The following is a 23903-nucleotide window of genomic DNA, read 5'->3' as shown; positions in this document are numbered from 1 at the left end:
TGTGATGAGGCAGCCCTCTAGGGATACAATGGACCTCACCAGCCTGTGGAATCATGGCATGCTTAGGTCCGTCAGTGGTAAAATATCATTCAGAATATCAAGGGAACCTAAACTATGTTTATTTAAAGAAACTAGGGGTGTGATGTATCACGGGACAGTTTATAGAATCCAAAGGGTTACACTGTTCTCCTCATAACCAGGACGACCTGTGCATCACAAATTTAAAGCTACCTAAACCCACATTTGGAGTTTTGTCTAATAACTATTAGGTAAACACAATCAGTTTGAGCTCTAATGGGTCCGTAATGGTGTCTGGGACCAAAGAAGATGCTGCGAGTATCTGGGACCTTGGATCAGCCACAATGTTGCATCAGGTTCATGGTCACACTGGCGCAGTGTATGTTCAGTCCTGGTGAGTAATGTGGGGCTGAGCTTTTTGTGATTATACAGGAGATTATTGTGTAGTCTTTACTTTAGGAGCATTTACTCTAATTGCAAATGCTCTGGGCTCATGTGTTATGGCTACTGGAATAAATTTCCCGGGGCAGGCGCATGCGTAGTAAAACGAAACAGCCGACTTTTTAGTTAAAGTTCGGCTTTTTGTTGTAGTGTGCAAGCTCAGCCGTGCGAAGAGGGAGGGAGATGGAAAAAGATCGCTCTGTGCTGCTCACTGGTATAACCCCAGGCCAGTGCAGTTTTCTACTGATAGCACTGGCCAAGGGTTTTAAGCAATAGAGTTAATCAAAGCAACTCTTTAAGCCATGTATGGAATATACACCACCACCACATGATATGGTTGTTCTTATAGAGCATAAAAACTTCATTGTACATAAACGTTTATTTTTAAACAGGTAAAAATAAACAAAAAAAAAACGAGTCTGTTGCTGTGGTTTTCTTGTATTTATTCTTTTAAGCATGATACGTTGTATACAAAATATAGAAGACTGAAATTTAAGAGAATGTAATTAAGTTACCGTTTAAACACTAAGGATGGAAATTCACTGGAAAAAAACAGCAGTAGCTCAGTGCTTGGGATCACAACATGCATGTTAGCCAATCAGAGTGAGCCTTTCCCTAGAGAGCCTACAAATTATACAAGTGCAGTGGATGGAGCGACCATAATAAAGTCAGAAGCTAACAGTGAGGAGATCCTTATGTAAAATACATTCTTGATTTCAGAGATGTGTTAAGTTTACTTAGTATCCTGATCTGTTGATATAAATGTATTGCATGCATTTGACATTCCTGCTTTATTTTATGAAAATAGCTATCTTGTACATGAAATATAAAAATTACAGCATATATATATATATATATATAGGCAACCCTTTTGAGCTGCAGAAAGACATGCCTACATACAGAATAGAGCATTTGCCTCCTTGTTTGGATCAGATGTATAATGAGAAGGGGACAATGGCTGACTTAGTTTGCAGAACCCCGGGCTCTTTCATTACTAAACCAGCGGTAGACAATCTTTGGTGCTGTATCTGCAACACCAAAAGCTCCTAACCTGGATCAAGACCAGAACTCCAGATGTTAAACTACAAGTCCCAGCAACCAACTGACAGCTGTAGTCAATATCTGGAAGTCTGATCAGTACCCAGAACTGATCAATGCATAGGGTTTCATTTTTGATTCTAGTAGGATTTTAGTGAATTAGACTCATCAAAATTAGGTTATTGCTTCCAACTAAAAATAATTGCACACGTTCTACCCCCTGCTACAGGTAAGGTAGAATTGCTATATGCTCATTTATACAATGGAAATGCTAACATGCAGTTTTACAAATCTCGTCTTTGTAAGACGCTATCCTGACAGTGCTGAGTAAAAAGTCCAGCTCAGCCAAAATTCAATGTTCAGGCAAAATGCTTCCCTCTTAAACCTCAGGGACAGAATGATCCATTAAGCTCTTCAACACACTGGACGCCATTCTGTTGGAAGAAGAAATATATATTCAAAGATTTAGCTGGATGTATATCACGTGAAATGTATCAAGTTGCCCTTTTAAGTGACTGTTTGTGCCTCTGTCTGGATTAGGAAGCAATGAATACATACATGATAGAGTACAAGTGAGCTTTATCATTTCACACTTACCTTTTAACCATATGATCGAAAATAAAGGATGGCATAACGGTCAGGGTCACAACATTTGCAGATGTGGCAAGTATTTCAGCAACCTGAGAATCCTGTTGGGAAATCCACTTTGGGTTAAAGCCTTAAATGTGCACAAACTGTCGCTATATACTGCCATGCTAAAAACATATTACAACATTTGAACTATTTAAGTTGGAATAAGATCCATTCACATAACTGGGTGTCTGCACCAAAGAATGACATGAGGGGCCCAAAAGCACTTTTATTTTCATGACTATACAGACAGGGATGTTTAAAGCAGAGTCTGCAGTGAGAAAAACATGCCCTTAAGTTACATCACTCCGTTTCTCTCCATGTTAAAAGAAGTGTAAACCCCCTACACAAAAATGTAATCATTACAGAGCCTCTTTGAAATCTCTAAATACCTGCCACTCTGGTTGTTCAAAGGTTAATAGTAAAGCTGCAGCAATCCCTTAATCACTTAGGATTCCTTCTGCTCCTCTAACCCACTCAGCCCCCTCCTTCAGGAATTTCCTTTGGCTGTTGGCTACTGAGCATGCACATTTCTTCAGATTAATAAACAAATCCTGAAATAAGCAACTGTACGGTACTTCTGGTAAAATGTTTATTGCAGCAGACAGCTGGTACACCTAGTGCTTTTCGGGAACAGATCCCTTAATTATAGTATTAGGTGTACCAGCTGTCTGTTGCAAACAGAGGGAGTGTGTGCAGTACAAATAATGCCATTTGGGTGGGGGAGATGTTCCCAACTTTTACACATTAAGCAAGCATTATAATTGTGCAGGGGAGCAAAAAAAAACATTTTTCCCATGACAATATCCCTTTAAACAAAGTATAAACGAGCACTCGTTTTAATAATTTCCAGCTCTTCTTTTCTCCTGGAAAAGTACAGCCTAAAGCTGACCATACACATTCCAATAAAAGCTTGTCATGAAGTCAGTTCATCTATCGAACCTGTTTGAAAAATGGATTTGCGCCCTGTGCAGTAAATGGTGTACCTTCACTGGACAGGGTGATGCTGGACCTCATGTTCACTTTCTGCTGCTGTTTCAATCATTTTCTTGGCATGATCAAGATGTCCTGTTGTGTGTGCATGTCAGGGGTTCACACAATACAAACAGAAGCCTTCATATTGGCTGTGTGCATGCGGTGATCGCTTTCCTACCATTTTTATTGAGCTAAGATTTTGTGAATGACAAACCTGTATCTTCACAGGAAAGATGACACTTTCCAACATTCTTATAAAATCATATTTCATTCACACTCTACTTTATATAATGTACAAAAAGCAGAGGAAACCCCTTTCTGTATTGACCTGCCGACCTATTTGTATTGTGCTGTGCAGGGTTCACACAGCACGTCTTATCCTTTTGTACTCATACCTTTAATCCAATCACATTTTGCCCATTAATTTCGCAGAGATTGTGGTCGGTGAGGAGGCCGTTCCTTGCAGCTGAGCTGTCTTTGACAATGGAGGTGATTTTGCCATTTTTGAATATGAATCCAACATGTCCTGTGCTGTCCTTGTGCATGGTGATGGTGCGTTCAAAGGGTCTGAAAATATATGACAAATGACAGTTTTGTGCACACACACAGCACCTGTATCCAAACACAGGTCATCAGCTGGTCTTGTTGGCTAATAAAACCCTTACTTCAGATGAGGCAGAAGAAAGTTTACAGTAAGAACTGTAGTACACTGGATATTTTGAATTCTGCTCTTTTCCTGGGAGATTTGCAGTAAACTAAGGAACCTGAAATGTGGCCAGTAACACAACAGAGCTTACTGTATGAGCTGCACTTCTGCCCCAGAACACAAATTACCCTTTTCCACCTAAAATTTCTACCATGTGCCATGTTTCTCTGTTGACATAATTAAGTTACTGAGCAGAAAAACATAAGCCTTTGTTTGAAGAGTTTATATTCCCTTTAATCATTTATATCACTCGAGTCATCCTTGTGCCATTTAAGGAGCCAGTATGTTATGAGAAAGGCCTAAGTGCAGTCTTGATTAAGAATCATAATTATAACTGGGTTAATAAATATACTGCACTTTCAGAAAAACCGAAAAGTTGATTTACAGCACCATCCATGGAATATTATTAAAAAGCCTTTATTGGTATCCTGGCTCATCTCTCTTGCAAAAAACAACATTGCATGCCTTGCACAGCCTTTTATCAAGTATCAAGTATCTAATGCACTTTCAGCACATAGAGCCACAGAACTAACCTGTCACGAACTACCATAGAGATCCTTTCTCCTGAGACTTGCTTGAGCATTTTGTGTGATTTATCGGAGCTCCATCCAGCGCAATTTTCTCCATTTATCTGTAAGATCTGATCTCCGAATTTCAAGCCGGCCAAGGATGCTGGAGAGTTGACTTGTACAAGCTGCACAAAGATTCCCTTAATGGAAAAGCAAAGAAGTTGCCCAATGACCATCACTATAAATAAGCATAATCTACCTGTGGTCTCTAAGCTACATATTTAGCAGTTAAATGAGAACTAACCACTAAAAATGAATATGGCTTAAAAATGCCATATTTTATATATGGGGCTTATTGCACCAGCCTAAAGTTTCAGCTTGTCAATAGCAGCAATGATCCAGGACTTCAAACTTGTCACAGGGGGTCACCATCTTGGAAAGTGTCTGTGACAGTCACATGCTCAGTGGGCTCTGAGCAGCTGTTGAGAAGCTAAGCTTAGGGGTTGTCACAAATTATCAAGCAGAAAATGAGGTTGGCCTACAATATGAGCTGATGCTGCAAGGTTGATGTAGTAATTATCTGTATTAATTACTAATCAGCCTTATATTGTGAAATGTATATTCTATTTGTACTGTATATTGTGAGTGGGTCCCTAAGCTCAGTAAGTGACAGCAGCACAGAGCATGTGCAGTGAATCAGCAGAAAAGAAGATGGGGAGCTACTGGGACATCTTTGGAGACACAGATCTTTATTGCTAAAGGGCTGTGGTTGCCTTGGGCTGGTACAGAAGCCAAAAACATAATTTACAACATTTCTAGCTACTTCTTCAGTTAAGCTTTAGTTCTCCTTTAACTCAGTTACTTATAGAAAACAGCTAATTGTGTGAACAGAACTTACTTTGTAGCTAAAAATGTGAATGCTGTTATAACGTCTAGTCTCACACAGGCTTTATCCAGAGAGCTTAGCAGAATCCAATATTACAGGAGCATGTCTGAGTTATTAAGTGAAGTCTATGAAAAGACCTGTAGAGACTAGATATATAGCTGCTTCCATAAGCATAAATCAGATAGAGTATGCTGGATTACATGGAACAAAGACCAGGGCCTTCAGATGGATTCCAGGCGTTTGCAAGGAGTGTAACTCAACAAGCTTACATGGGTTTCCTATGAATAAATATAAAAAAGCTTTCATCCACTTGCAAGCAAAAATGTGTGTTTATTTCATGAGATCCAGGTTTTGACAGCAATTCACAACAATCACCACGTTTCAGGGAGGTGTCAATTGGTGTCAAAACCTGGATCTCAAGAAACAAACACACATTTTTGCTTGCAAGTGGATGAAAGCTTTTTTATATTTATTCATAGGAAACCCATGTAATATTGTTGAGTTTTTTATATTTACTCATTGGATACTGGATGGAAGGTACCAGATAATCCACTTGCACCCCAACTGTTTCAATTTCTTATTACATGATTTTCCTTTCCACAATCCAAAACATCCAGGCAGCTTAACTGGTTCCTACTAAACCTGACCAGTGTGTGGGTTTGTATAAGATAGCGAACTTGTAAGCGCCAATGGAGCAGGGACTTCTATGAATTATGTTTAATCTCTTTAAATTGATGCAGATGTTAGTCATATAAAACATAACAGTAACGGTTCCTTTCACTTATTTTTAGGGATGCACCGAATCCAGGATTCGGTTCGGGATTCGGCCTTTTTCAGCAGGATTCGGGCGAATTGCGTGACTTTTTGTCACAAAACAAGGAAGTAAAAAATGTTTTCCCCTTTCCACCCCTAATTGCATATGCTAATTAGGATTCGGATCGGTATTCGGCCGAATCTTTCGCATAGGATTCGGGGGTTCGGCCGAATCCAAAATAGTGGATTCGGTGCAACCCTACTTATTTTGCCCTGTATCATGTGTTTACATAAAAAGATGATTAACCAATACATTCCCAATGGCCCTTCATACATGCTGCATAAAGAGATAAAAAAAATGAATTAAAGAAACCAGCTGAGACAGATATACTATATTGAAAATACTCTCCCAAACAAATTCCACAGTTCTGCGAATATTTGCCACCAGTCAGACATGTAAGTTCTGTAGATTCCTTGTCTTCCTTCCCTAATCAGAATCAATACTGCTCTGGCAAATATTGAGGATTTATTCCCTTTACATTAACATAAGTAGTAAGGGGCTGGGCCTATAGGTCTCAAGTTGCATGTGAATCCTTGACATTAGCCCATTAGCCTGACCTCTTCCCCCTAGAGTATTGATTTACACATAGTGAGAGCATCTGTAGTATAGTAAGGTTATTCTTAAAGGAACAGTAACATCAGTGTTTTAAAGTAATACAAATATAATGCAGTGTTGCCCTGCCCTGGTAAAACACTACTATTGTTTATATAAATAAGCTGCTGTGTAGCAATGGGGGTAGACATTCAAAGGAGAAAAGGCTCTGGTTACACAGCAGATAAGCTCTGTAGAACATAATGGTGTTATCTGTTATCCACTATTTAACCTGTGCCATATAGCCTTTTTTAAATTTCCTCCATTGCTACACAGCAGCTTGTTTATAAGGACTATAGCAGTGTTTCTGTAGCAAACAGATAAGTTTTACCAGTGCAGGGCAAGAATATATGATATTTTCATTACTTTAAAACAATTATTTTTGGTGTTACTGTTCCTTTAATGAGAAACCATAGTTATTTCTATCCTTACTTACATTGTCAATCGATTTCAGACGAAGGCCAATCTTTCCATCTTGATCTTTACATAATATTACTTCCCGAATTCCCTGCTTGATTTCTGCTCTGCGGATTCCAACATCACTTCCAGACACAGGAGCTACCATGTTGTTCAAAGCTGTTGGTACTGCTACCTGGTTCTAAACAGGAATATAATACCAGCAGACAAATAACAGAACTGCATCATGTGACATCCATTAACAAACTGATTAATACTTAGTGAGAATAAATACTTATGCATGCCAAATAGGAGACAATCAGCCCTAGATATTGCACCCAGTGGGAGTAGAATTGAGGACTATGTAGATACCACCTAAACCATGTCAATTTGTCAACAACAATATGGGCATACACAAATATATTTTGAGAATATTTTTTTTTTTCGTATTCAATAATGTAATTTTAGTTTTACGATCTTTTCAGTAAGAGGTGTTTAAATGTACGGCATATATTTAAAGGGGAATTATCATGAAAATTCAATATACGCTTCATCATACCGAAATAAGAAATACAATCAATTAAATATTCTTTGCTTTTTCTGAAATAATCAAGTTTAGATTTTGTTTGTAGATTTTTGTTTGCACTGGAATCAGTTATTTGAGTGAGCTCTAATTCGTCTGCTAGGAAAGGAAGCCCCCTCCTATAAGATCTATTGGCTCAATTATCTCACATCCAACTGCTGCATGAAGACAGATTGAAAGAAAGAAATAGTGAAGATAAACTTGATTATTTCAGAAACCATGCAGAATATTTAATTGATAGTTCATAGGAAAAGAGGAGAGCACTTCAGACGCAGACTAACTGCTTGTGGTTGGTGTTTATTTCAAAATGCTGTACAAGACATGTCTTGAGAAAGGGCATCAACAGCCCGAAACATGTCGTGTACAGCAGTTTGCTCTCCTCCTTTCCTATGAACTATTGATATTTTGGATGGTCGGTACATCTATCTAAGGGGGATTGAAACACTCATTTAATGTCTGCAATTGTCTCTACCTTCTACAGAATATTTAATTGATTGTATTTACAAAGTTTCTTATTTCAGCATGACGAAGCGGATATTAAATTTAAATTTTCACGAGCTTTATATAGATGTATTTATATCTAATGAAACATGCTGTAATCTGAATAGACAGCCGTAGATGAATGGTTACCTACCCCAGCAGAAGGTACCACAGACATATTTCTATGTATCTCATCTTCGCTGAGACTTAAGCCCATGTACTGTTCCAACTCTGGATAAAGCTTAGGGTACATCCCTGTGTAAAAAGAAAAAAACAAACTATTTTTCCTCTGGTTATGGTAAGTTCTGAATGCAGGACAAGTAGGAAATCATCTACTAATCAACTTTAAAAAAAGAGGGAAACCTTTTTAAATTCATATAGTGTCTACTATCCCTTTCCCCCTCTGAGCGACCCACAAACTATTTTTTATATATAATGATCCAATATATTGGCCTGGGACCACAAATAATCAAATAAGCCTGATTAGGCCCAGTATGTTGGAAAAAGAGCACCTTGCCTGGTAACCTCACTAAACAAACAATCTGTCTATGTATGGCCAGCTAAAAAGGGATACGGTCATGGGAAAACATGTTTTTTTTCAAAACGCATCAGTTAATAGTGCTGCTCCAGCAGATTTCTGCACTGAAATACATTTCTCAAAAGAGCAAACTGATTTTTTTATATTTCATTTTGAAATCTGACATGGGGCTAGACATATGTCAGTTTCCTAGCTGCCCCCAGTCATGTGACTTGTGCTCTGATAAACTTCAATGGGAAGAAGAAGGGAGTCACCTCGCACACCCTGGCCGTCCAAGTTCCGTGACAGCTGGTGCTCAATGAAGGAGGTGTTGGCAACCTCCACAGCAGTCGAGAAGGAAGAAATCACCGGCACAACAGGTTATTTCCAGCAGGGAAACCCTTGCTCGTTTATTTTGCGGATGCAACGTTTCGGGGGCGTAACCCCTTTGTCAAGCTTGATAAACTTCAGTCACTCTATACTGCAAGTTAGAGGGATATAAGCCCCCTCCCTTTCCCACTCAGTAGCCTAACAACAGAACAATGGAAAGGTAACCAGATGGAAGCTCCCTAACACAAGATAACAGCTGCCTGGCAGATCTAAGAACAGCACTCAATAGTAAAATCCAGGTCCTACTGAGACACATTCAGTTACATTGAGTAGGAGAAACAACAGCCTCTCAGAAAGCAGTTACATCCTAAAGTGCTGGCTCTTTCTGAAAGAACATGACCAGGCAAACTGACCCGAGATGGCGCCTACACACCAATATTACAACTAAAAGAAAGAATACACTTGCTGGTTCAGGAATTCAATTTTATATTGTAGAGTGAATTATTTGCAGTGTAAACAGTATAACTTAGAATTAAAAACGACATCATAAAAATCATGACAGAATCCCTTTAAGATACTAAAAAAAAAATTCAGTAAAACTTACCACCATATTGAGCCGTTGATGCTGAAGCAGAAGGCAATATAGCTGGATTGACTGGGTTTGCAGAAAAATTTGTCTGTGCCTGAAGGAAAAACAAATTATACATATTTTGATATAGCAAAAATTATACATTTACACAGTTTCACCTATTTGAGAAGGGGGCAACCTATTTGTACTGGTGATACGAATGATGCATGCAAATTGGTGCGTAAAGAGTGACCTTTACTGTCACATGATAATTAGTATTATCAACATGTATTAATAGAGCGCCAACATATTGGATTACAAGCTTCCAAAACACGTGCTGCGTCTAAGGCAATTTACATACGAGTTTTCAGTTTAATTTCTCCTCTATAGTTTTATATGTTGGCATTCTCCTTCCTGCCTCTTCCAGAGAGTCCTATCTTAATATTCAGCTGCAGAAAACAGGACCAACTCAGAAGTCCATGATGCTGGCTAATAGGCAGCTATTCATGGGTTAACAGGTCACATTGTTGGAAATGGAAGTGCTTTTCCGCTGCTGTGCATAAGCATGAAAGATCAAGCGAACAAAGAGTTATAAATTAGTCATTTGTTTCATTTAAAAGTTAAATCTAGTCATTATTAGCCATAGAAGGCGGTGGCTTTTTGTTTCAGTGAATAAAGCAGATCAATAATGCTAAAATAAATAAATGATTGTAGGAAGCTACTAGACAGCAAAAAACAGTAAAAGCCCATTACCTGGCGCTCAGCAATTTTATAAGGGGGTTTATAAGATCACAGACTGTTAATGTTCAAAGACCACAACGTTTAGCAATTCAAGTCAGGCCTTATCCCTCTTTTTTTTCATCCCTCCTCACTAATGTCACAATGCAAGTAAAGAAGAATAAACCACTGTACTCACTCATTTGAGAGCAAAACCGTGCTCTACACAGTTTCTATAATTCTGACTACTGATACTGGACTGAAAGGAAAGCAGTTAATAGAAGCAAATGCTATATGGCAGGATTTTCTTTTTTATTCCAAGTGATCCCAAAGAAATACTGGAGTGGTTCACGAATAAGAAGGTGAAGGCCCTATAATAGCCCAGCTAATGCCTTGATCACAGCCCAGATGATAATCTTAGGCACTACTGTATTTGAAAAGTGATATAGAGAAGCATCAGCCAACGGACAAAACATCCTGAAACAAATCCGCCTGGAACATCTGACGGAAACCTCCTTCTCTTCCCATAAAGCACAATGAAGGATTAAAGGAATTGTTCAGTATAAAAAAAAAAAAAACTGGTTAAATAGATAGGCTGTGTGAAATATAAAATGTTTCCGATGTAGTTCGTGAGTCAAAAATGTAATGTATAAAGGCTAGAGTGACTGGATGTCTGACATAACAGAACACTACTTCTTGCTTTGCAGTTCTCTTGCTTTGCAGTTCTCTTGCTTTGCAGTTCTCTTGCTTTGCAGTTCTCTTGCTTTGCAGTTCTCTTGCTTTGCAGTTCTCTTGCTTTGCAGTTCTCTTGCTTTGCAGTTCTCTTGCTTTGCAGTTCTCTTGCTTTGCAGTTATTATTATTATTATTAACATGTATTTATATAGCGCCAACATATTGCGTAGCACTGTAAAGTAAACGTGATTATACAACTACCTCACATGAATTACATATATAGAATATATGGAGTAACAAACATCACAATCAATACAGGTACAAAAAGGTGAGGAAGGCCCTATGCATAGGCATACAGTCTAAAGGGAGGGGAGTAATACACAAGGTGTGTGAGTGGGCAAGATCGAATTGAGTGGGTGAGAAATGTGGTATTGTATGTGGTGTTGCGTTTGGTAGTTAAGCAGAGTGAGGGTAGGCTTCTGGAAAGAAGTGCGTTTTCAGAGATTTTTTGAAAGCAGAAAGGTTGGGAGAAAGTCGGACAGACCGTGGAAGAGCGTTCCAGAGGAGGGGTGCAGTCCTTGCAAAGTCTTGAATGCGAGCATGTGAGGAGGTAATGAGAGAAGAGTTGAGTAGCAGGTCAGTAGAGGCGCGTAGTAAGCGAGTGGGTGAGTATATAGAGATGAGTTCAGAGATGTAGGGTGGAGCAGAGTTGTGAAGTGCTTTGTTCTCTTGCTTTGCAGTTCTCTTGCTTTGCAGTTCTCTTGCTTTGCAGTTCTCTTGCTTTGCAGTTCTCTTGCTTTGCAGTTCTCTTGCTTTGCAGTTCTCTTGCTTTGCAGTTCTCTTGCTTTGCAGTTCTCTTGCTTTGCAGTTCTCTTGCTTTGCAGTTCTCTTGCTTTGCAGTTCTCTTGCTTTGCAGTTCTCTTGCTTTGCAGTTCTCTTGCTTTGCAGTTCTCTTGCTTTCCACTGATTGGTTACCAGGCAGTAACCAGTCAGTATCTTGAGGGAGGGCCACATGGGTCATAAATGCTGAGGATCAATTGCGAATTCACTGAACCGTTGTGTGCCATGTGGCCCCCCCCCCTTCAAGTCGCTGACTAACTCAAGAGAGCTGAAAAGCAGGAAGTAGTGTTCTGTTATCTGAGACATTCAGTCACTCCAGCCTTTATACATTAAATTTTTGGATAACTACAGTATCTATATTAGAAACATTTTTATTTTGCACAAACTATTTACCCAGTTTTTATTTTTACATTGAACTGCTTAATGCCATATCAAGGATCTTGACTAGATCAGTTCAACAGTAAAAGCCAAGAGTAACACAAAACGTACCTGGATGACTTTGTCAACCTTCAGGTCTTCCAGCGAGGGATACAGAGACATTTTTACAGACCTGGAAAAAAAATTAAACATTACAGATTGCTGATGTAGCTAGAAACAGCCCCGGTTTATGGGCACTTGGGCTCCCACTCCATAATGTTAACTGCACTTATGACAGTGAAGCATATTTCCTACAAGCTGCCAGGGTCACTACAAAAAAACTAAACAGGTGCAAGTAATCTAGGGGGGAGAGTTTTTATTATTATGGGTTGAATTCTCCTTTAAGGGAAGTAGGCATAAACTAAGACTGAGGGCACATTAAACATTGGCTCCACTGTAGTGATGTGTGGGTCCCTACCCGCATCCGACCCGGGCCCGCTGCACCCCTTTATTTATAGACCCGCGCCCACCCCTGCAGTGACGTCACAAAAGGGGCAGGCGGAAGTCTATAAATTCCGGTGCCGGAAGCCGGCAGTACTAGGTCACTGGCGGGGAGAGCTAGAGAAGAGCTCGACCCTCACCAGCCCCGCGCATTTAGTCCAGTGGTCCGAACTGCAGGCCTGGGGTCGGCCCGCACATCACTACTCCACTGCTATCAGCCAACAGGGTCTTCTTTCTCTTTGCAGGCTCACAGAAGTTGATCCACCCCCTTCTGCACCTCAGTTACAGCTCCAATAACATGAAAGTGGGCATTTTTGGACCAATCCCGACTTGGTGTACCTGCCCATAGGTGGAAGTTGTATTTTTCAGTGCAGGTAAACCGAGCAGATCCGCTTCTCCAAGCCTGCAAAAAAAGATGCAGCCTAAAACAGAATTTCTTCTCTGCCCTAATGTGCCATATCTATTCTAAACAGATAAGCAAGGGGGTTATCAACTATATACAAAAAAACTTCCGCACACATAGGTATTGATAAGTGAAAAAAATATGGTAGATTTATTTCAACGTTTTGGCTTACAAACTTAAAGGAAAACTATACCCCCAAAATGAACACTTAAGCAACAGATAGTTCATATCATATTAAGTGGCATATTAAAGAATCTTACCAAACTGGAATATATATTTAAGTAAATATTTCCCTTTTACATCTCTTGCCTTGAGCCACCATTTCATGATGGTTTCTGTGCTGCCTCAGAGATCACCTGACCAGAAATACTTCAACTCTAACTGTAACAGGAAGAAGTGTGGAAGCAAAAGACAGAACTCTGTCTGTTAATTGGCTCATGTGACCTAACATGTATGGTTTGTTGGTATGTTTGTGAGTACAGTGAATCCTACGATCCCAGGGGGCGGCCCTTATTTTTTAAAATGGCAATTTTCTATTTATGATTACCCAATGGCACATACTACTAGAAAAGTATATTATTATGAAAATGGTTTATTTACATGAAGCAGGGTTTTGCATATGAGCTTTTTTATGCAATATCTTTTTATAGAGACCTACATTGTTTGGGGGGTATAGTTTTCCTTTAAGCCGTCATATCTTTATAGATATGAATTTTTGTTCCAGCATCTAGGCATCACCATATCTGAGTGCACCTATCTAGTTATATGTTTTTATATATATATATATATATATATATATATATATATATATATATATATATATATACACACACACACACACACACACACACACACACACACACACACACACACACACAGACACACACACAGAGTATAAAGATGGGTTCAGATTTAAATAAGAGATAGATAGTGAAGCAATAATAGAGGAGCAATAATATTCTGAAGATGTATACTGTGGTTTGCACCTGGGCTTCTGGTTTAGGGCAGGGGCACACGGGCAGATTCAGGGAGATTTACCTCTACTTTGGGACGACAATCTCCCCGAACTGCATTCCGCCTGCTATATTGAGAAAACACCAGCGCAATAGCTCTCGCGACGCTTCAATTTCCGAAGACGTCCGAAGATGCCTCACGAGGAAACTTCGGAAATCGAATTGGCGCGAGTGCATTTCCGTAGGGGATTTTTCATTTTAGCAAGCGGAAGGCAGTTTGGGAAGATTGTCGCCCCGAAGAAGAGGCGATTAGTCCCCAGGAGACTAAGTCTCCCCAAATCTGCCCCTGCACTTAAAGAAGGCCCATACCAAATTGCTAACATGCGAGTCAAAGACTGGCCTTCACCAAGCACTAAACTTAAATGAAAACATGGGGCTGGGCTTGGAATTCCAACAGCAAGTCCTGATCAGTCACTATCAATAGTGATGCAATATCTAGTGGAAAGCTTCCCAGAACAACATAAGCTGATAAAGCTGCAAAGGGAGGACCAACTCCCTATTTGTAACATTTGTTTTAGCATGAGATTTAGGAATGACGGGTTACTGAGCCTAATAGCAAAAAATCTATTGCCCTGCAAGGTTACACTTTTTCTCACTCGTCTTTCTCTTCTTTTTATTTATCTTCCAGACTCATGTAAACCACTGCCTGGTTGCTAGGGCAAATTGAACTCTAGCATCCAGGTAGCTGTTAAAATTCAGAACAAAAGAATTGGTGAAGAAAAAGGCAAATAAATAAAATATAAAACAAATGCCAACTAAAATTTGTCTCGGAATATCAAATCACACTCAAAGTTCATTGCAAGGGCTGACACAATATTCACATGAGATTGTGTGGTGTCTGAAATAAAACAAACTTAAAAATAAGAACTTTGTGTGAACATGATTTATAGGGTATTATTATCACATGGTACAACAGACAGAAAATACTGTATGACACTTGTCTCTCAGATTTCACCATTCTTTAGAGTTCTGAAATTATGGTAAGTACAAGAGAATCAAATTTGGTTTAAAGAAATTGACGTGTGACTTCACAAGAGGATTAGACCATCATACCCACAAGCAGATGACGGTCATGTGATCTGATAGCAAACAAAGCAGCTTTCAAACCATTTACTTACAGTGTTTCTGAAAATGACAATTACACAACTAGCAACACATGTTTTACAGGTTTCTGAAAAAGTATTCATTCTGTTTTATTTGCTTAACAAAAACAGCATCAACAATTTCTACAAGACCTGGAGCAAGTATTTTTTACAAGTATTTTTTTTCCTTTTAGAGAAAACACCTTCCACACACTTTTTTCAGTTGTTTTTAGATCGTTCACCAAAATTGAAGTTTAAAGTTTCCGAGTCTCTAGTGCAGTGATCCCCAACCAGTAGCTCGTGAGCAACATGTTGCTCTCCAACCCCTTGGATGTTGCTCCCAGTGGCCTCAAAGCAGGAGCTTATTTTTGAATTCCAGGCTTGGAGGCAAGTTTTGGTTGTAGAAAAACCAGGTGCACTGCCAAACAGCCTCAATGTAGGTTGACAATCCACATAGGGGCTACTAAATGGCCAATAACAGGCCTTATGTGGCACCCGAGGGACATCTTACATGCTAGTGCTGCTCCCCAACTCCTTTTACTTCTGAAAGTTGCTCATGGGTTCTAAAGGTTGGGGATCCCTGCTCTAGTGTCTCAGTCTGGCAGTTCAGAGATCCAGGAACAATCTGAATTATTACAATTTGCTACAATTAGTTGATACAATTAGTTGTTACATTTCTCAGTAGCATCTCAGCAACTGTTGTATCAATTCTAACAGCTGCCTTTAAAGGAGAAGGAAAGCCCCAGGGCGCAAAACCCCTCCCCCCTCCCCTGTGTTGCCCCCCCTCCCTCCTCCCCCCTGGCCTATCTGTCCCCCTGGGCAAATGCCCCTAACTTGTTACTCACCCCTCTGCGCAGGTCCTGTCCACGGAGTTCACAGTCGCCATCTTCTCCCACGCGCGTCTTCTTCCTGCTCTGACCGGCGTCTTCTGGCGCATGCGCAGTAGGAACAGGTACCGGTACAGCTGTACTGCGCATGCGCCGAATGTCACGAAGTTTTCCGATTTCACTTCGTGACATTCGGCGCATGCGCAATAGAGCTGTACCGGTACCTGTTCCTACTGCGCATGCGCCAGAAGACGCCGGTCAGAGCAGGAAGAAGACGCGCGTGGGAGAAGATGGCGACTGTGAACTCCGTGGACAGGACCTGCGCAGAGGGGTGAGTAACAAGTTAGGGGCATTTGCCCAGGGGGACAGGTAGGCCAGGGGGGAGGAGGGAGGGGGGGCAACACAGGGGAGTGGGGGAGGGGTTTTGCGCCCTGGGGCTTTCCTTCTCCTTTAATGAAACTCAGGGATTCTGCTCAGCAGGGACAGAGATAAATGTAACAACTAAATTTATCAATTTAAAACAGTAAAAGAGTCGGCGACCCCCTCGCCCCCCAGCTGTTTTAGAAAGTGAAAAATGAAACATTGCACTTCAATATTAGAGAAACAGTCACGAATAGAAATTGATTGGGATAAGTCTTTATTTCTGGTGAACAATCTGAAACCAACTGAACTGAAAAAAAGTGTTCGAAGGTGAACAACCCCTTTAAATCATGTGCCTCATATTAGTATCCATGCTTTATCATCCCAAAAAAGAATGGCTAACCCTCCACTTAAATGATAAACAATTTAAGAGGATGCAATTACAAAGGATTATGAATTCTAAACACTAAGTTATTCTAATGCCATAGAGAGGAAATGGAAGAAGGCTAAAAAAAAGTGCCTTGCTCATAAAATCATTTAGAGCAACCACTTAGCATGTACATAAGCATCTGACTGGTTGCTACGGGTTACTAGACCACAGCAGTCTTTTATTAAAATTTCTGTGGTTACTCTTTAATGGCTAAAGATAAAACATTTATGTAAACTCTTTCATTAATTAATTTTGTTGGATCTAGACCCCTTTAACAGGGAGATTTTTAAAATTAAGATTGTAATTTGCAACTTTAATAATGATGTAACACAGTAGCATTTGATTTAACGCATATATGCATTTATAGATGCTTTAATCCTACTACATCATCACAGTAGCATACTCTGTTCCTTTAAGGATCACTGGGGGTCATTTATCAACACTGGGCAAATTTGCCCATGGGCAGTAACCCATGGTAACCAATCAAATTGCTGCATTCACTGTTCTGCTTGCAGCTGGTTTCAAAAAGCTAATCACTGATTGGTTGCTATAGGTAACTGCCCATGGGCAAATTTGCCCAGTGTTGATAAATGAGCCCCACTGTGTTTGTAGGTCAGGTTGAAATCATGTATGTAGCTGCTTTGCACATTCATCAGGCTTTCAGACTGCTGAAAATATATTTCGTATCCTAAACTATTTACATAAATATTTCACCCTCCTGTCTCATTAAAACAGAAATGTACTAGGTCAGTGATCAAACTACTGGGTCTCATGGTTACAATTCAGCGATCAAGAATCAGGAGTCAGGATTAGAGTCAGTCCCAACATAATCCAGAAGTGCCCTGTAAAAAATATGTCTATAAACACAAGCGTTCTCCTCATAAATAAACAATCCAATGTTGATAGTGTCACATGACACACAAACTTGGGAATTAATAAAATCCCTTAAAAAATAAGGCAAACCTACTTTAATATACTTGTATGAGGATACTGGAAGTCATCATAACCTGTAAATCGTCCTGAAACTAATCTGTGACAAGAATACATTGTTTACTTGATATGCCTTATTAGCATAAATCATGTTACACAGCTTGATAACTGGGACCCTTTATGTTAATTAAATTAACGGGCGCTAGAACATATGTAGTCAAACATTTATAAAAACAGAATTGTTCTAGGTCGGCGAACTGTAACGTATTTACGTTTTTCAGACTATCACCCACAATGGTAAAACACGCCACAGCGTAAGGGTGCGAAGTTGCGCATCTATCTACGTCGCTAGCGTAAATGCGCCAGAGACGGTCCGTGGGGCACATGCGCAGTAGCGCAATCACACGGACACAGGGACTGGACGCAGAGACACTTCAACTTTATTATATAGGATAGGAATATATAGGATAGGATTCTTAGCTTCTCCCCCCCCCCCAAAACAACCGGTCTATCCCGGCGTCGCCTTATCCGCCAGTAACACTCACTCCGTGTCCCGATCCGCTGACTGCCGGGGAAAGCAGCACCCGCCTCCTCAGCTTCTTATATAGAATGTGGCTAAACCTATCACTTAGAGCAACGTCATTGTCCGCGACACGTCAGCCTGGGGATGGGGAAAGATTGAAACGCAAGGGACAGGAAACGGAAATGTGTGTAGGGGAGGGGAGCCTGCCCTGAAATGCGCCTTTTTTTTAATGAAAACTTTATGGAGTTGGTGCAATGAGGAGCAAATGAATTTAAGGGATGTTATGGGATTTAGATGGGCAGGACCTTATCATTCCAGATGTGAACAGATATCTGTTGATATTTTTTATGACAGCAGGAGTTCAGTAGAGACGGTCCGTGGGGCACATGTGCAGTAGTGCAATCCCACGGACACAGGGACTGGACGCAGAGACACTTCAACTTTATTATATAGGATGGGAGTCATGCTAGTCCTGGCATGGTAGTAGTGCCCCCAGAAAAACTCCATGACCTCTATTCCTGTCCTGTGCTAATGATATAGCCACGATTGCACATTTGTACTGTATTTATTAGGCAAGCTAAAACACATGCTTGGAAGAAACCATATGAAGAGAACAATCCAGATGGCACATATGCAGAAGGAAATTATGCTAGTTAAAATAAATATTAAGCACAACTCATTTTGCCTTAGTTGCTTTGCTTCCCAGGTTATAGAACATGAGCTCGCTGTACCCTATATGAGTCAGTTTAGGACCGTGAAGAAAAAACATGAAACAGTTAAAGCTACAGTAAGTTACCTACAGTGCAGAGGTTTTCCAGACTTCTATTGCAGTGCTGCCAATCAATGGGGGAGACACAAAACATAACATTTAGGGGCAGATTTATCAAGGGTCAAATAATAATTTCGAGTTTCGAATTTTTGAGAGTCAAAATTCACACATTCGAATTTTAATCCCACTATTCGAATGTGAGATGTATCACACCTCGACCACGGAAACAGTCCTAATTTGAATATTCGACCATCTAAAAGCTGCCAAGTTCATGTACGAGTTAATGGCAGAGGTCCATTGAGCTATTTGGAGATGGCTGACATTCAAGTTTTTTTTTTTTCGGACAAATCAAATAAGATTCGAATTTTCGGGTCTGAACTATTCGATCGAATATTAGACATAAGAATTTTTACTTAAATAACCTCCCAGTCGAATTGTGAGTCTATTCGAATTTCGATCTTTGATAAATGGGATTCTAAGCGAAGAGATACTGTACAAATAGATAGTTCACTTTTAAGTAACTTTCAGTATGACACAGAATGTTCTTCTTAAAGCAACTTTTTAAATTGGTCTCAGTTTTTTCTGTTTTTTTGTTTTTTTAAATTGCTTTCTTCTTTTTTCAACCATCAAACTGTGGGTCATTGACCCCCAGCAGAAAAACAACTATTGCTCTGTCTTTCTATTTAGGCCTCTCCTATTCATCTACCAGTCGCTTAATCAAACCACTGCCACCAAGAAAGGTAGCTGCTGAAATTCCAAATTGAACAGCTGCTGGACAAAATGCAGAATAAAAAAAACAAAATACAAAAACTTGCAACGGTCTCAAAATGTCCAAAGTGAACCACCCTATTACACGTCTTCTTTTGACAGATTATAAGGAATTTACTGGCAGCTTTGAAATATTGCATACGAGTGCCCACACATCACGTAGACTCGATGAATCTATCTCACACACAACCACATACACAGAGACACAAGAATAGAACTAGATACAAACAGTCATGTGACCAGGCTGGTGTTACATATATAGAAGAAACGAAAGTAACAAGTATGAGGCTGTAGCTGCCAGAGATCTTGCAATGTTATCAGGAGAGGGAAGCAGAATCTGCAGCTGCTGGAGTCTAAATCAATTAAATTGTTCTACCAAACAACCGGTCTTACGTTTGTTTGTCGGATATACAACAATATTGTGGCCCTACAATGCCATCTATAAATCTACTGCAGCAAGGGTGGGATTTAGGGTGAATGTCTAAATGTTCTCATAGATCAGTGCTGTGCACAAAGTCGACCACTTTATTCACTATACTGCAGTTTGAGGGGCATATCATAAAATGTTATCTCATTGGAAGAGATAAAGAGAGCTCTAGAGCACTCTTGGAGTAACCACATCTATCCCTCAGGCCTCCAGTTGAACAGTCCTGTGAAAGATATGCCAATCTGTTTGGTTGACTTTGGGCTAAGGGGATGGTGACAAGTTCTAGTTTTTACCAGTTACAAATATGTGTGAAACCCAACACAGCTGCTGTATGGCAAATGTCTTGAGTCTAAAGGAAAAAAAGAGAAAAGGACCTCTCTTCTACCAGTGCTGAAATTACACAATGATATCTAAAAAATTACTATAAGGTGCCACTCTTAATAAGGATAAATACTGCTCTCACTTGATCTTGATATTGCATTTAGTACGTTTTGCAGTATTTATACTAATCAAGACAGAATATTCAGGGGCCTATTTATTAAGCGGTATAAAACAAAACAACAGAAAAAAATAAGTTTAAAAAGCGGTGTAAGATAAGTGGCAAATGTATCAAGGTGCGTGATATTTTATGCCATGCGACCGATTTCCGCCACTATTTTACACTGCTTCAGACCTTTGAAAGTAAGTTCCGGGGTATGTTGCTCCAAGAAAAAGTGCATTAAAAAAATTACGCCATTTTTATGTTGTTTCTTTACACGGCAATGTCTGCCGATGTGTAGCGAATTATTCCATTGTTTTGTTACACCAAATAATAAATCTCCCCCATAGTTTACAAATTACTAGGACGTGCTGGGAAGCAGTTAAGCAGAATTCACAGAAATATTTTAAGTAGTTCCTGTATAGTCACATGCTCAACAGTTCTCTCTTAAGGTGGACAGAGTCGGCAGTGTATTGGCCCATGTATGGGGCCCTCCGACGGGCTTCCTCGATCGATATCTGGCCGAAAGTCAGCCAGATGTTGGTTGGGCAGGGCTAAAAATCCCGCCGAGATCCAACTGCCCGTACTCCTGCATTATGATCCGATCTTTGGGCCCTAGGGCCCACCATCGGATCAGTCCGATATCGCCCACCTCAAAGTGGGCATATTGGTGAGAGATCCACTCATTTGCCAACATCGCCAAAAGAGCAGATCTCTCTGTGTATGGCCACCTTAACTCTGAAAATCCTTTGGAATGCCACCTAGCTCTATGCACTGGGAATGAGTGGGGGGCTATAAAAGGAACAGAGTTATCAGTGGAGGGAAATTAATGGAAATGCACAGGGGACAATAAGGGATATAAAATGGTAAGATTTGTTGGGTTCGGTTAAATTTGCATCATTAAGCCAGATTGTCACGAATAGCAGCTTTTCCTTACAGAGATCTTAATTCTATACAATAGAAAGTCTTTTTTGGGCACCTCGTTGCTTTCAGTAGCAAAGATTTAACTAGGGGCAACAACTCTTGCCGTGTGCCATTTCCCTTACTTGTGGCACTCCAGCTTAATAGCAGGAAATGTTCTCCTTTCACTTTTTTTCCCCCACAATTAAGCCAGATCGTCATGGGTGATGGGTTTTTATCTTAATTTTATACTATGGTTTTTATACTGTGGTTTTTAGCTGCAGGCGGCAAATCTTACCGTGTGCCATCGCCCAAAAGTCTTAAAACACATTTGAGAACTGTTGGACAGAAGTGATTACTTGTAATTTGTAATAGTCAACAAGGTAAACAGTAAAAAATGGCACAGTAAAAAAAAGCAATCTTCAGTGTAAATATTTCCTAATATAACCTTTCATCTTGTGATCTTCCTCTATTTGCCCAGTCTGTAACAACTTCCCTAAACTAAACTCGAGTTCTAACACTCTTCCTCCTGTCTCTCAACAATTCACTTTCATGATTCTTATGACAAACAAACCTTTATTTAAGATGATGTCAGTAAAACCAATCAAACCTAAAATACCTTCCTTAACCCTCAATTCACATCTGCACTTGATAATCTGGTCTAATCACAGGATGCCAGTCTTTCACGTGACAAGGCTTAGATTTCACAAATCAATTCCGGGTGGTGGGGCATCAAATCATGTCACAAGTCACATTTTTGAATTTAAGGCTAGAAAATGAAGTAGAGGTATAGGATCCCTTATCAGGAAACCCGATATCCAGAAAGCTCCGAATTACGGGAGTCTCCCATAGACTCCATTTTATCCAAATAATCCAAATTTTTAAAAATGATTTCCTTTTTCTCTGTAATAATAAATCAGTAGCTGGTACTTGATCCCAACTAAGATATAATTAATACTTATTGGAAGCAAAAGCAGCCTATTGGGTTTATTTAATATTTAAATGAATTTCTAGTAGACTTAAGGCACGAAGACCCAAATTACGGAAAGATCCGTTATCCGGAAAAAACCCAGGTCCCGAGCATTCTGGATAACAGGTCCCATACCTGTATTACATAAACAATACGTGTCTCGGTGGTGCAAGAAGATGCTGGGGGTCTCCAAAACAGAACAAAAGATGTTTTCACCTCAGTGGTCTTTGCACCAAAACCACAGCTCTAATTGCTCAGTGGATGGTCCCACCCTTAAAACAACCACAAAGGAGTGCACAGGGCATAAACATGCTCAACCAGGAAGTATAATAAAAAGGCAGAAAGAGAGAGAGAAGTTGTCAGTATAAATCAAAGATATCAACCTACAAGCTTTCTATAATTATGTCTATACAGTATAATGACTTTCTTTGGGGGCTCCAAGAACCATAAATGAACCTGGTGCCCCAAGAAAAATGTCCTTTACGCCCCATCCTGGCCAATGCCTCCTATAGGGAAATTACCAGTGGCCAGGGGCGTAACTATAGAGGAAGCAGTGTATAGGGGCCCCATGAGGTTTTAATTCACATACAGTTTCTATAAATATTGGTAAAACAGGACAACCTCTGGATATGTTGGGGGCCCTAAAATGAACTTGCTGCGGGGCCCAATATCATCTAGTTATGGCACTGCCACTGGCATAAGCAGAAATCATTGGGTCTCACAGCAAAATGAATTTAGGGAGAGGCTAAAACAGTTGATGAGCGCCCACACTTGGCCCTTACACCGCCTGGGCCCCGCCCCCTCACCATTCGCACTTTCTCCGCTATAGTCCCGCCGCCTCGTTATCATTACTGACGCCCAGGGGCGCACAACAGGCTGCCAGGAGCAGCAGATATTTGGCCTTTCAGCCCTTCCACACCTGGAAGCAGCGGGACACTGAATGGCCACACCTGCCCGGGCAGAAGCCTGACTAACAGAGGCAACTGAGTTTAATGGACGCGCACAGACCCCCGACCCCCCTCCGGGAAGGATAGTTACACCCCCTGCTGGTGGTAAGAGAAGAAAATAATGTTACTATGACGAATAGAAGACAGGGCCGCTTACCTGCCGACAGTCGAATAAGACAAAGTGAAAGCCTTTCCCGTTAGTTGCCAACTAGTCTTTCCTCTGCTCCCGACCTGTCTCCTCACAGCACTGACGTCACGACGCTCACAGGAAGACAAAGACTAGCGCTCAGTCTCGCAGAGAACAGGAAGAAGGGGAGTGGGCAGGCTCAAGTCATGTGACGTAATTTTCCGACAAGTAGCGATCGTGACTGTTGCTACGGGTAACGGGAAGTCGTAGGCTGTAGAGTGGGGTGTTGTTTAATATAGTAATTTCCTCCACTCTCTTGAACACACAAAACGTGCAAAATCATTTGCCAGGAGAAGTGCCACCTTGGCCAGTAGAAATT

General features: G+C 40.4%; 1 protein-coding gene across 1 annotated transcript; it reads right to left on the bottom strand.

Annotated features, from left to right (window-relative positions):
* Positions 1-887: 887 nt before the first annotated feature.
* On the bottom strand, positions 888-23650 carry sdcbp.S (syndecan binding protein S homeolog). The gene is given in 9 exon segments (NM_001086943.1): positions 888-1931; positions 2095-2186; positions 3498-3669; positions 4342-4517; positions 7045-7206; positions 8222-8322; positions 9519-9597; positions 12202-12262; positions 23555-23650. Coding segments are annotated over 8 exon segments (888 nt in total). The 5' UTR covers positions 12253-12262; positions 23555-23650; the 3' UTR covers positions 888-1876.
* Positions 23651-23903: the final 253 nt, after the last annotated feature.

The sequence above is a fragment of the Xenopus laevis genome, chromosome 6S, assembly GCF_017654675.1.
Source record: "Xenopus laevis strain J_2021 chromosome 6S, Xenopus_laevis_v10.1, whole genome shotgun sequence".
Lineage (NCBI taxonomy): Eukaryota > Metazoa > Chordata > Amphibia > Anura > Pipidae > Xenopus > Xenopus laevis.
Note: the sequence above shows the minus strand (reverse complement) of the source record. Positions and strands in the feature narration are given on the sequence as shown.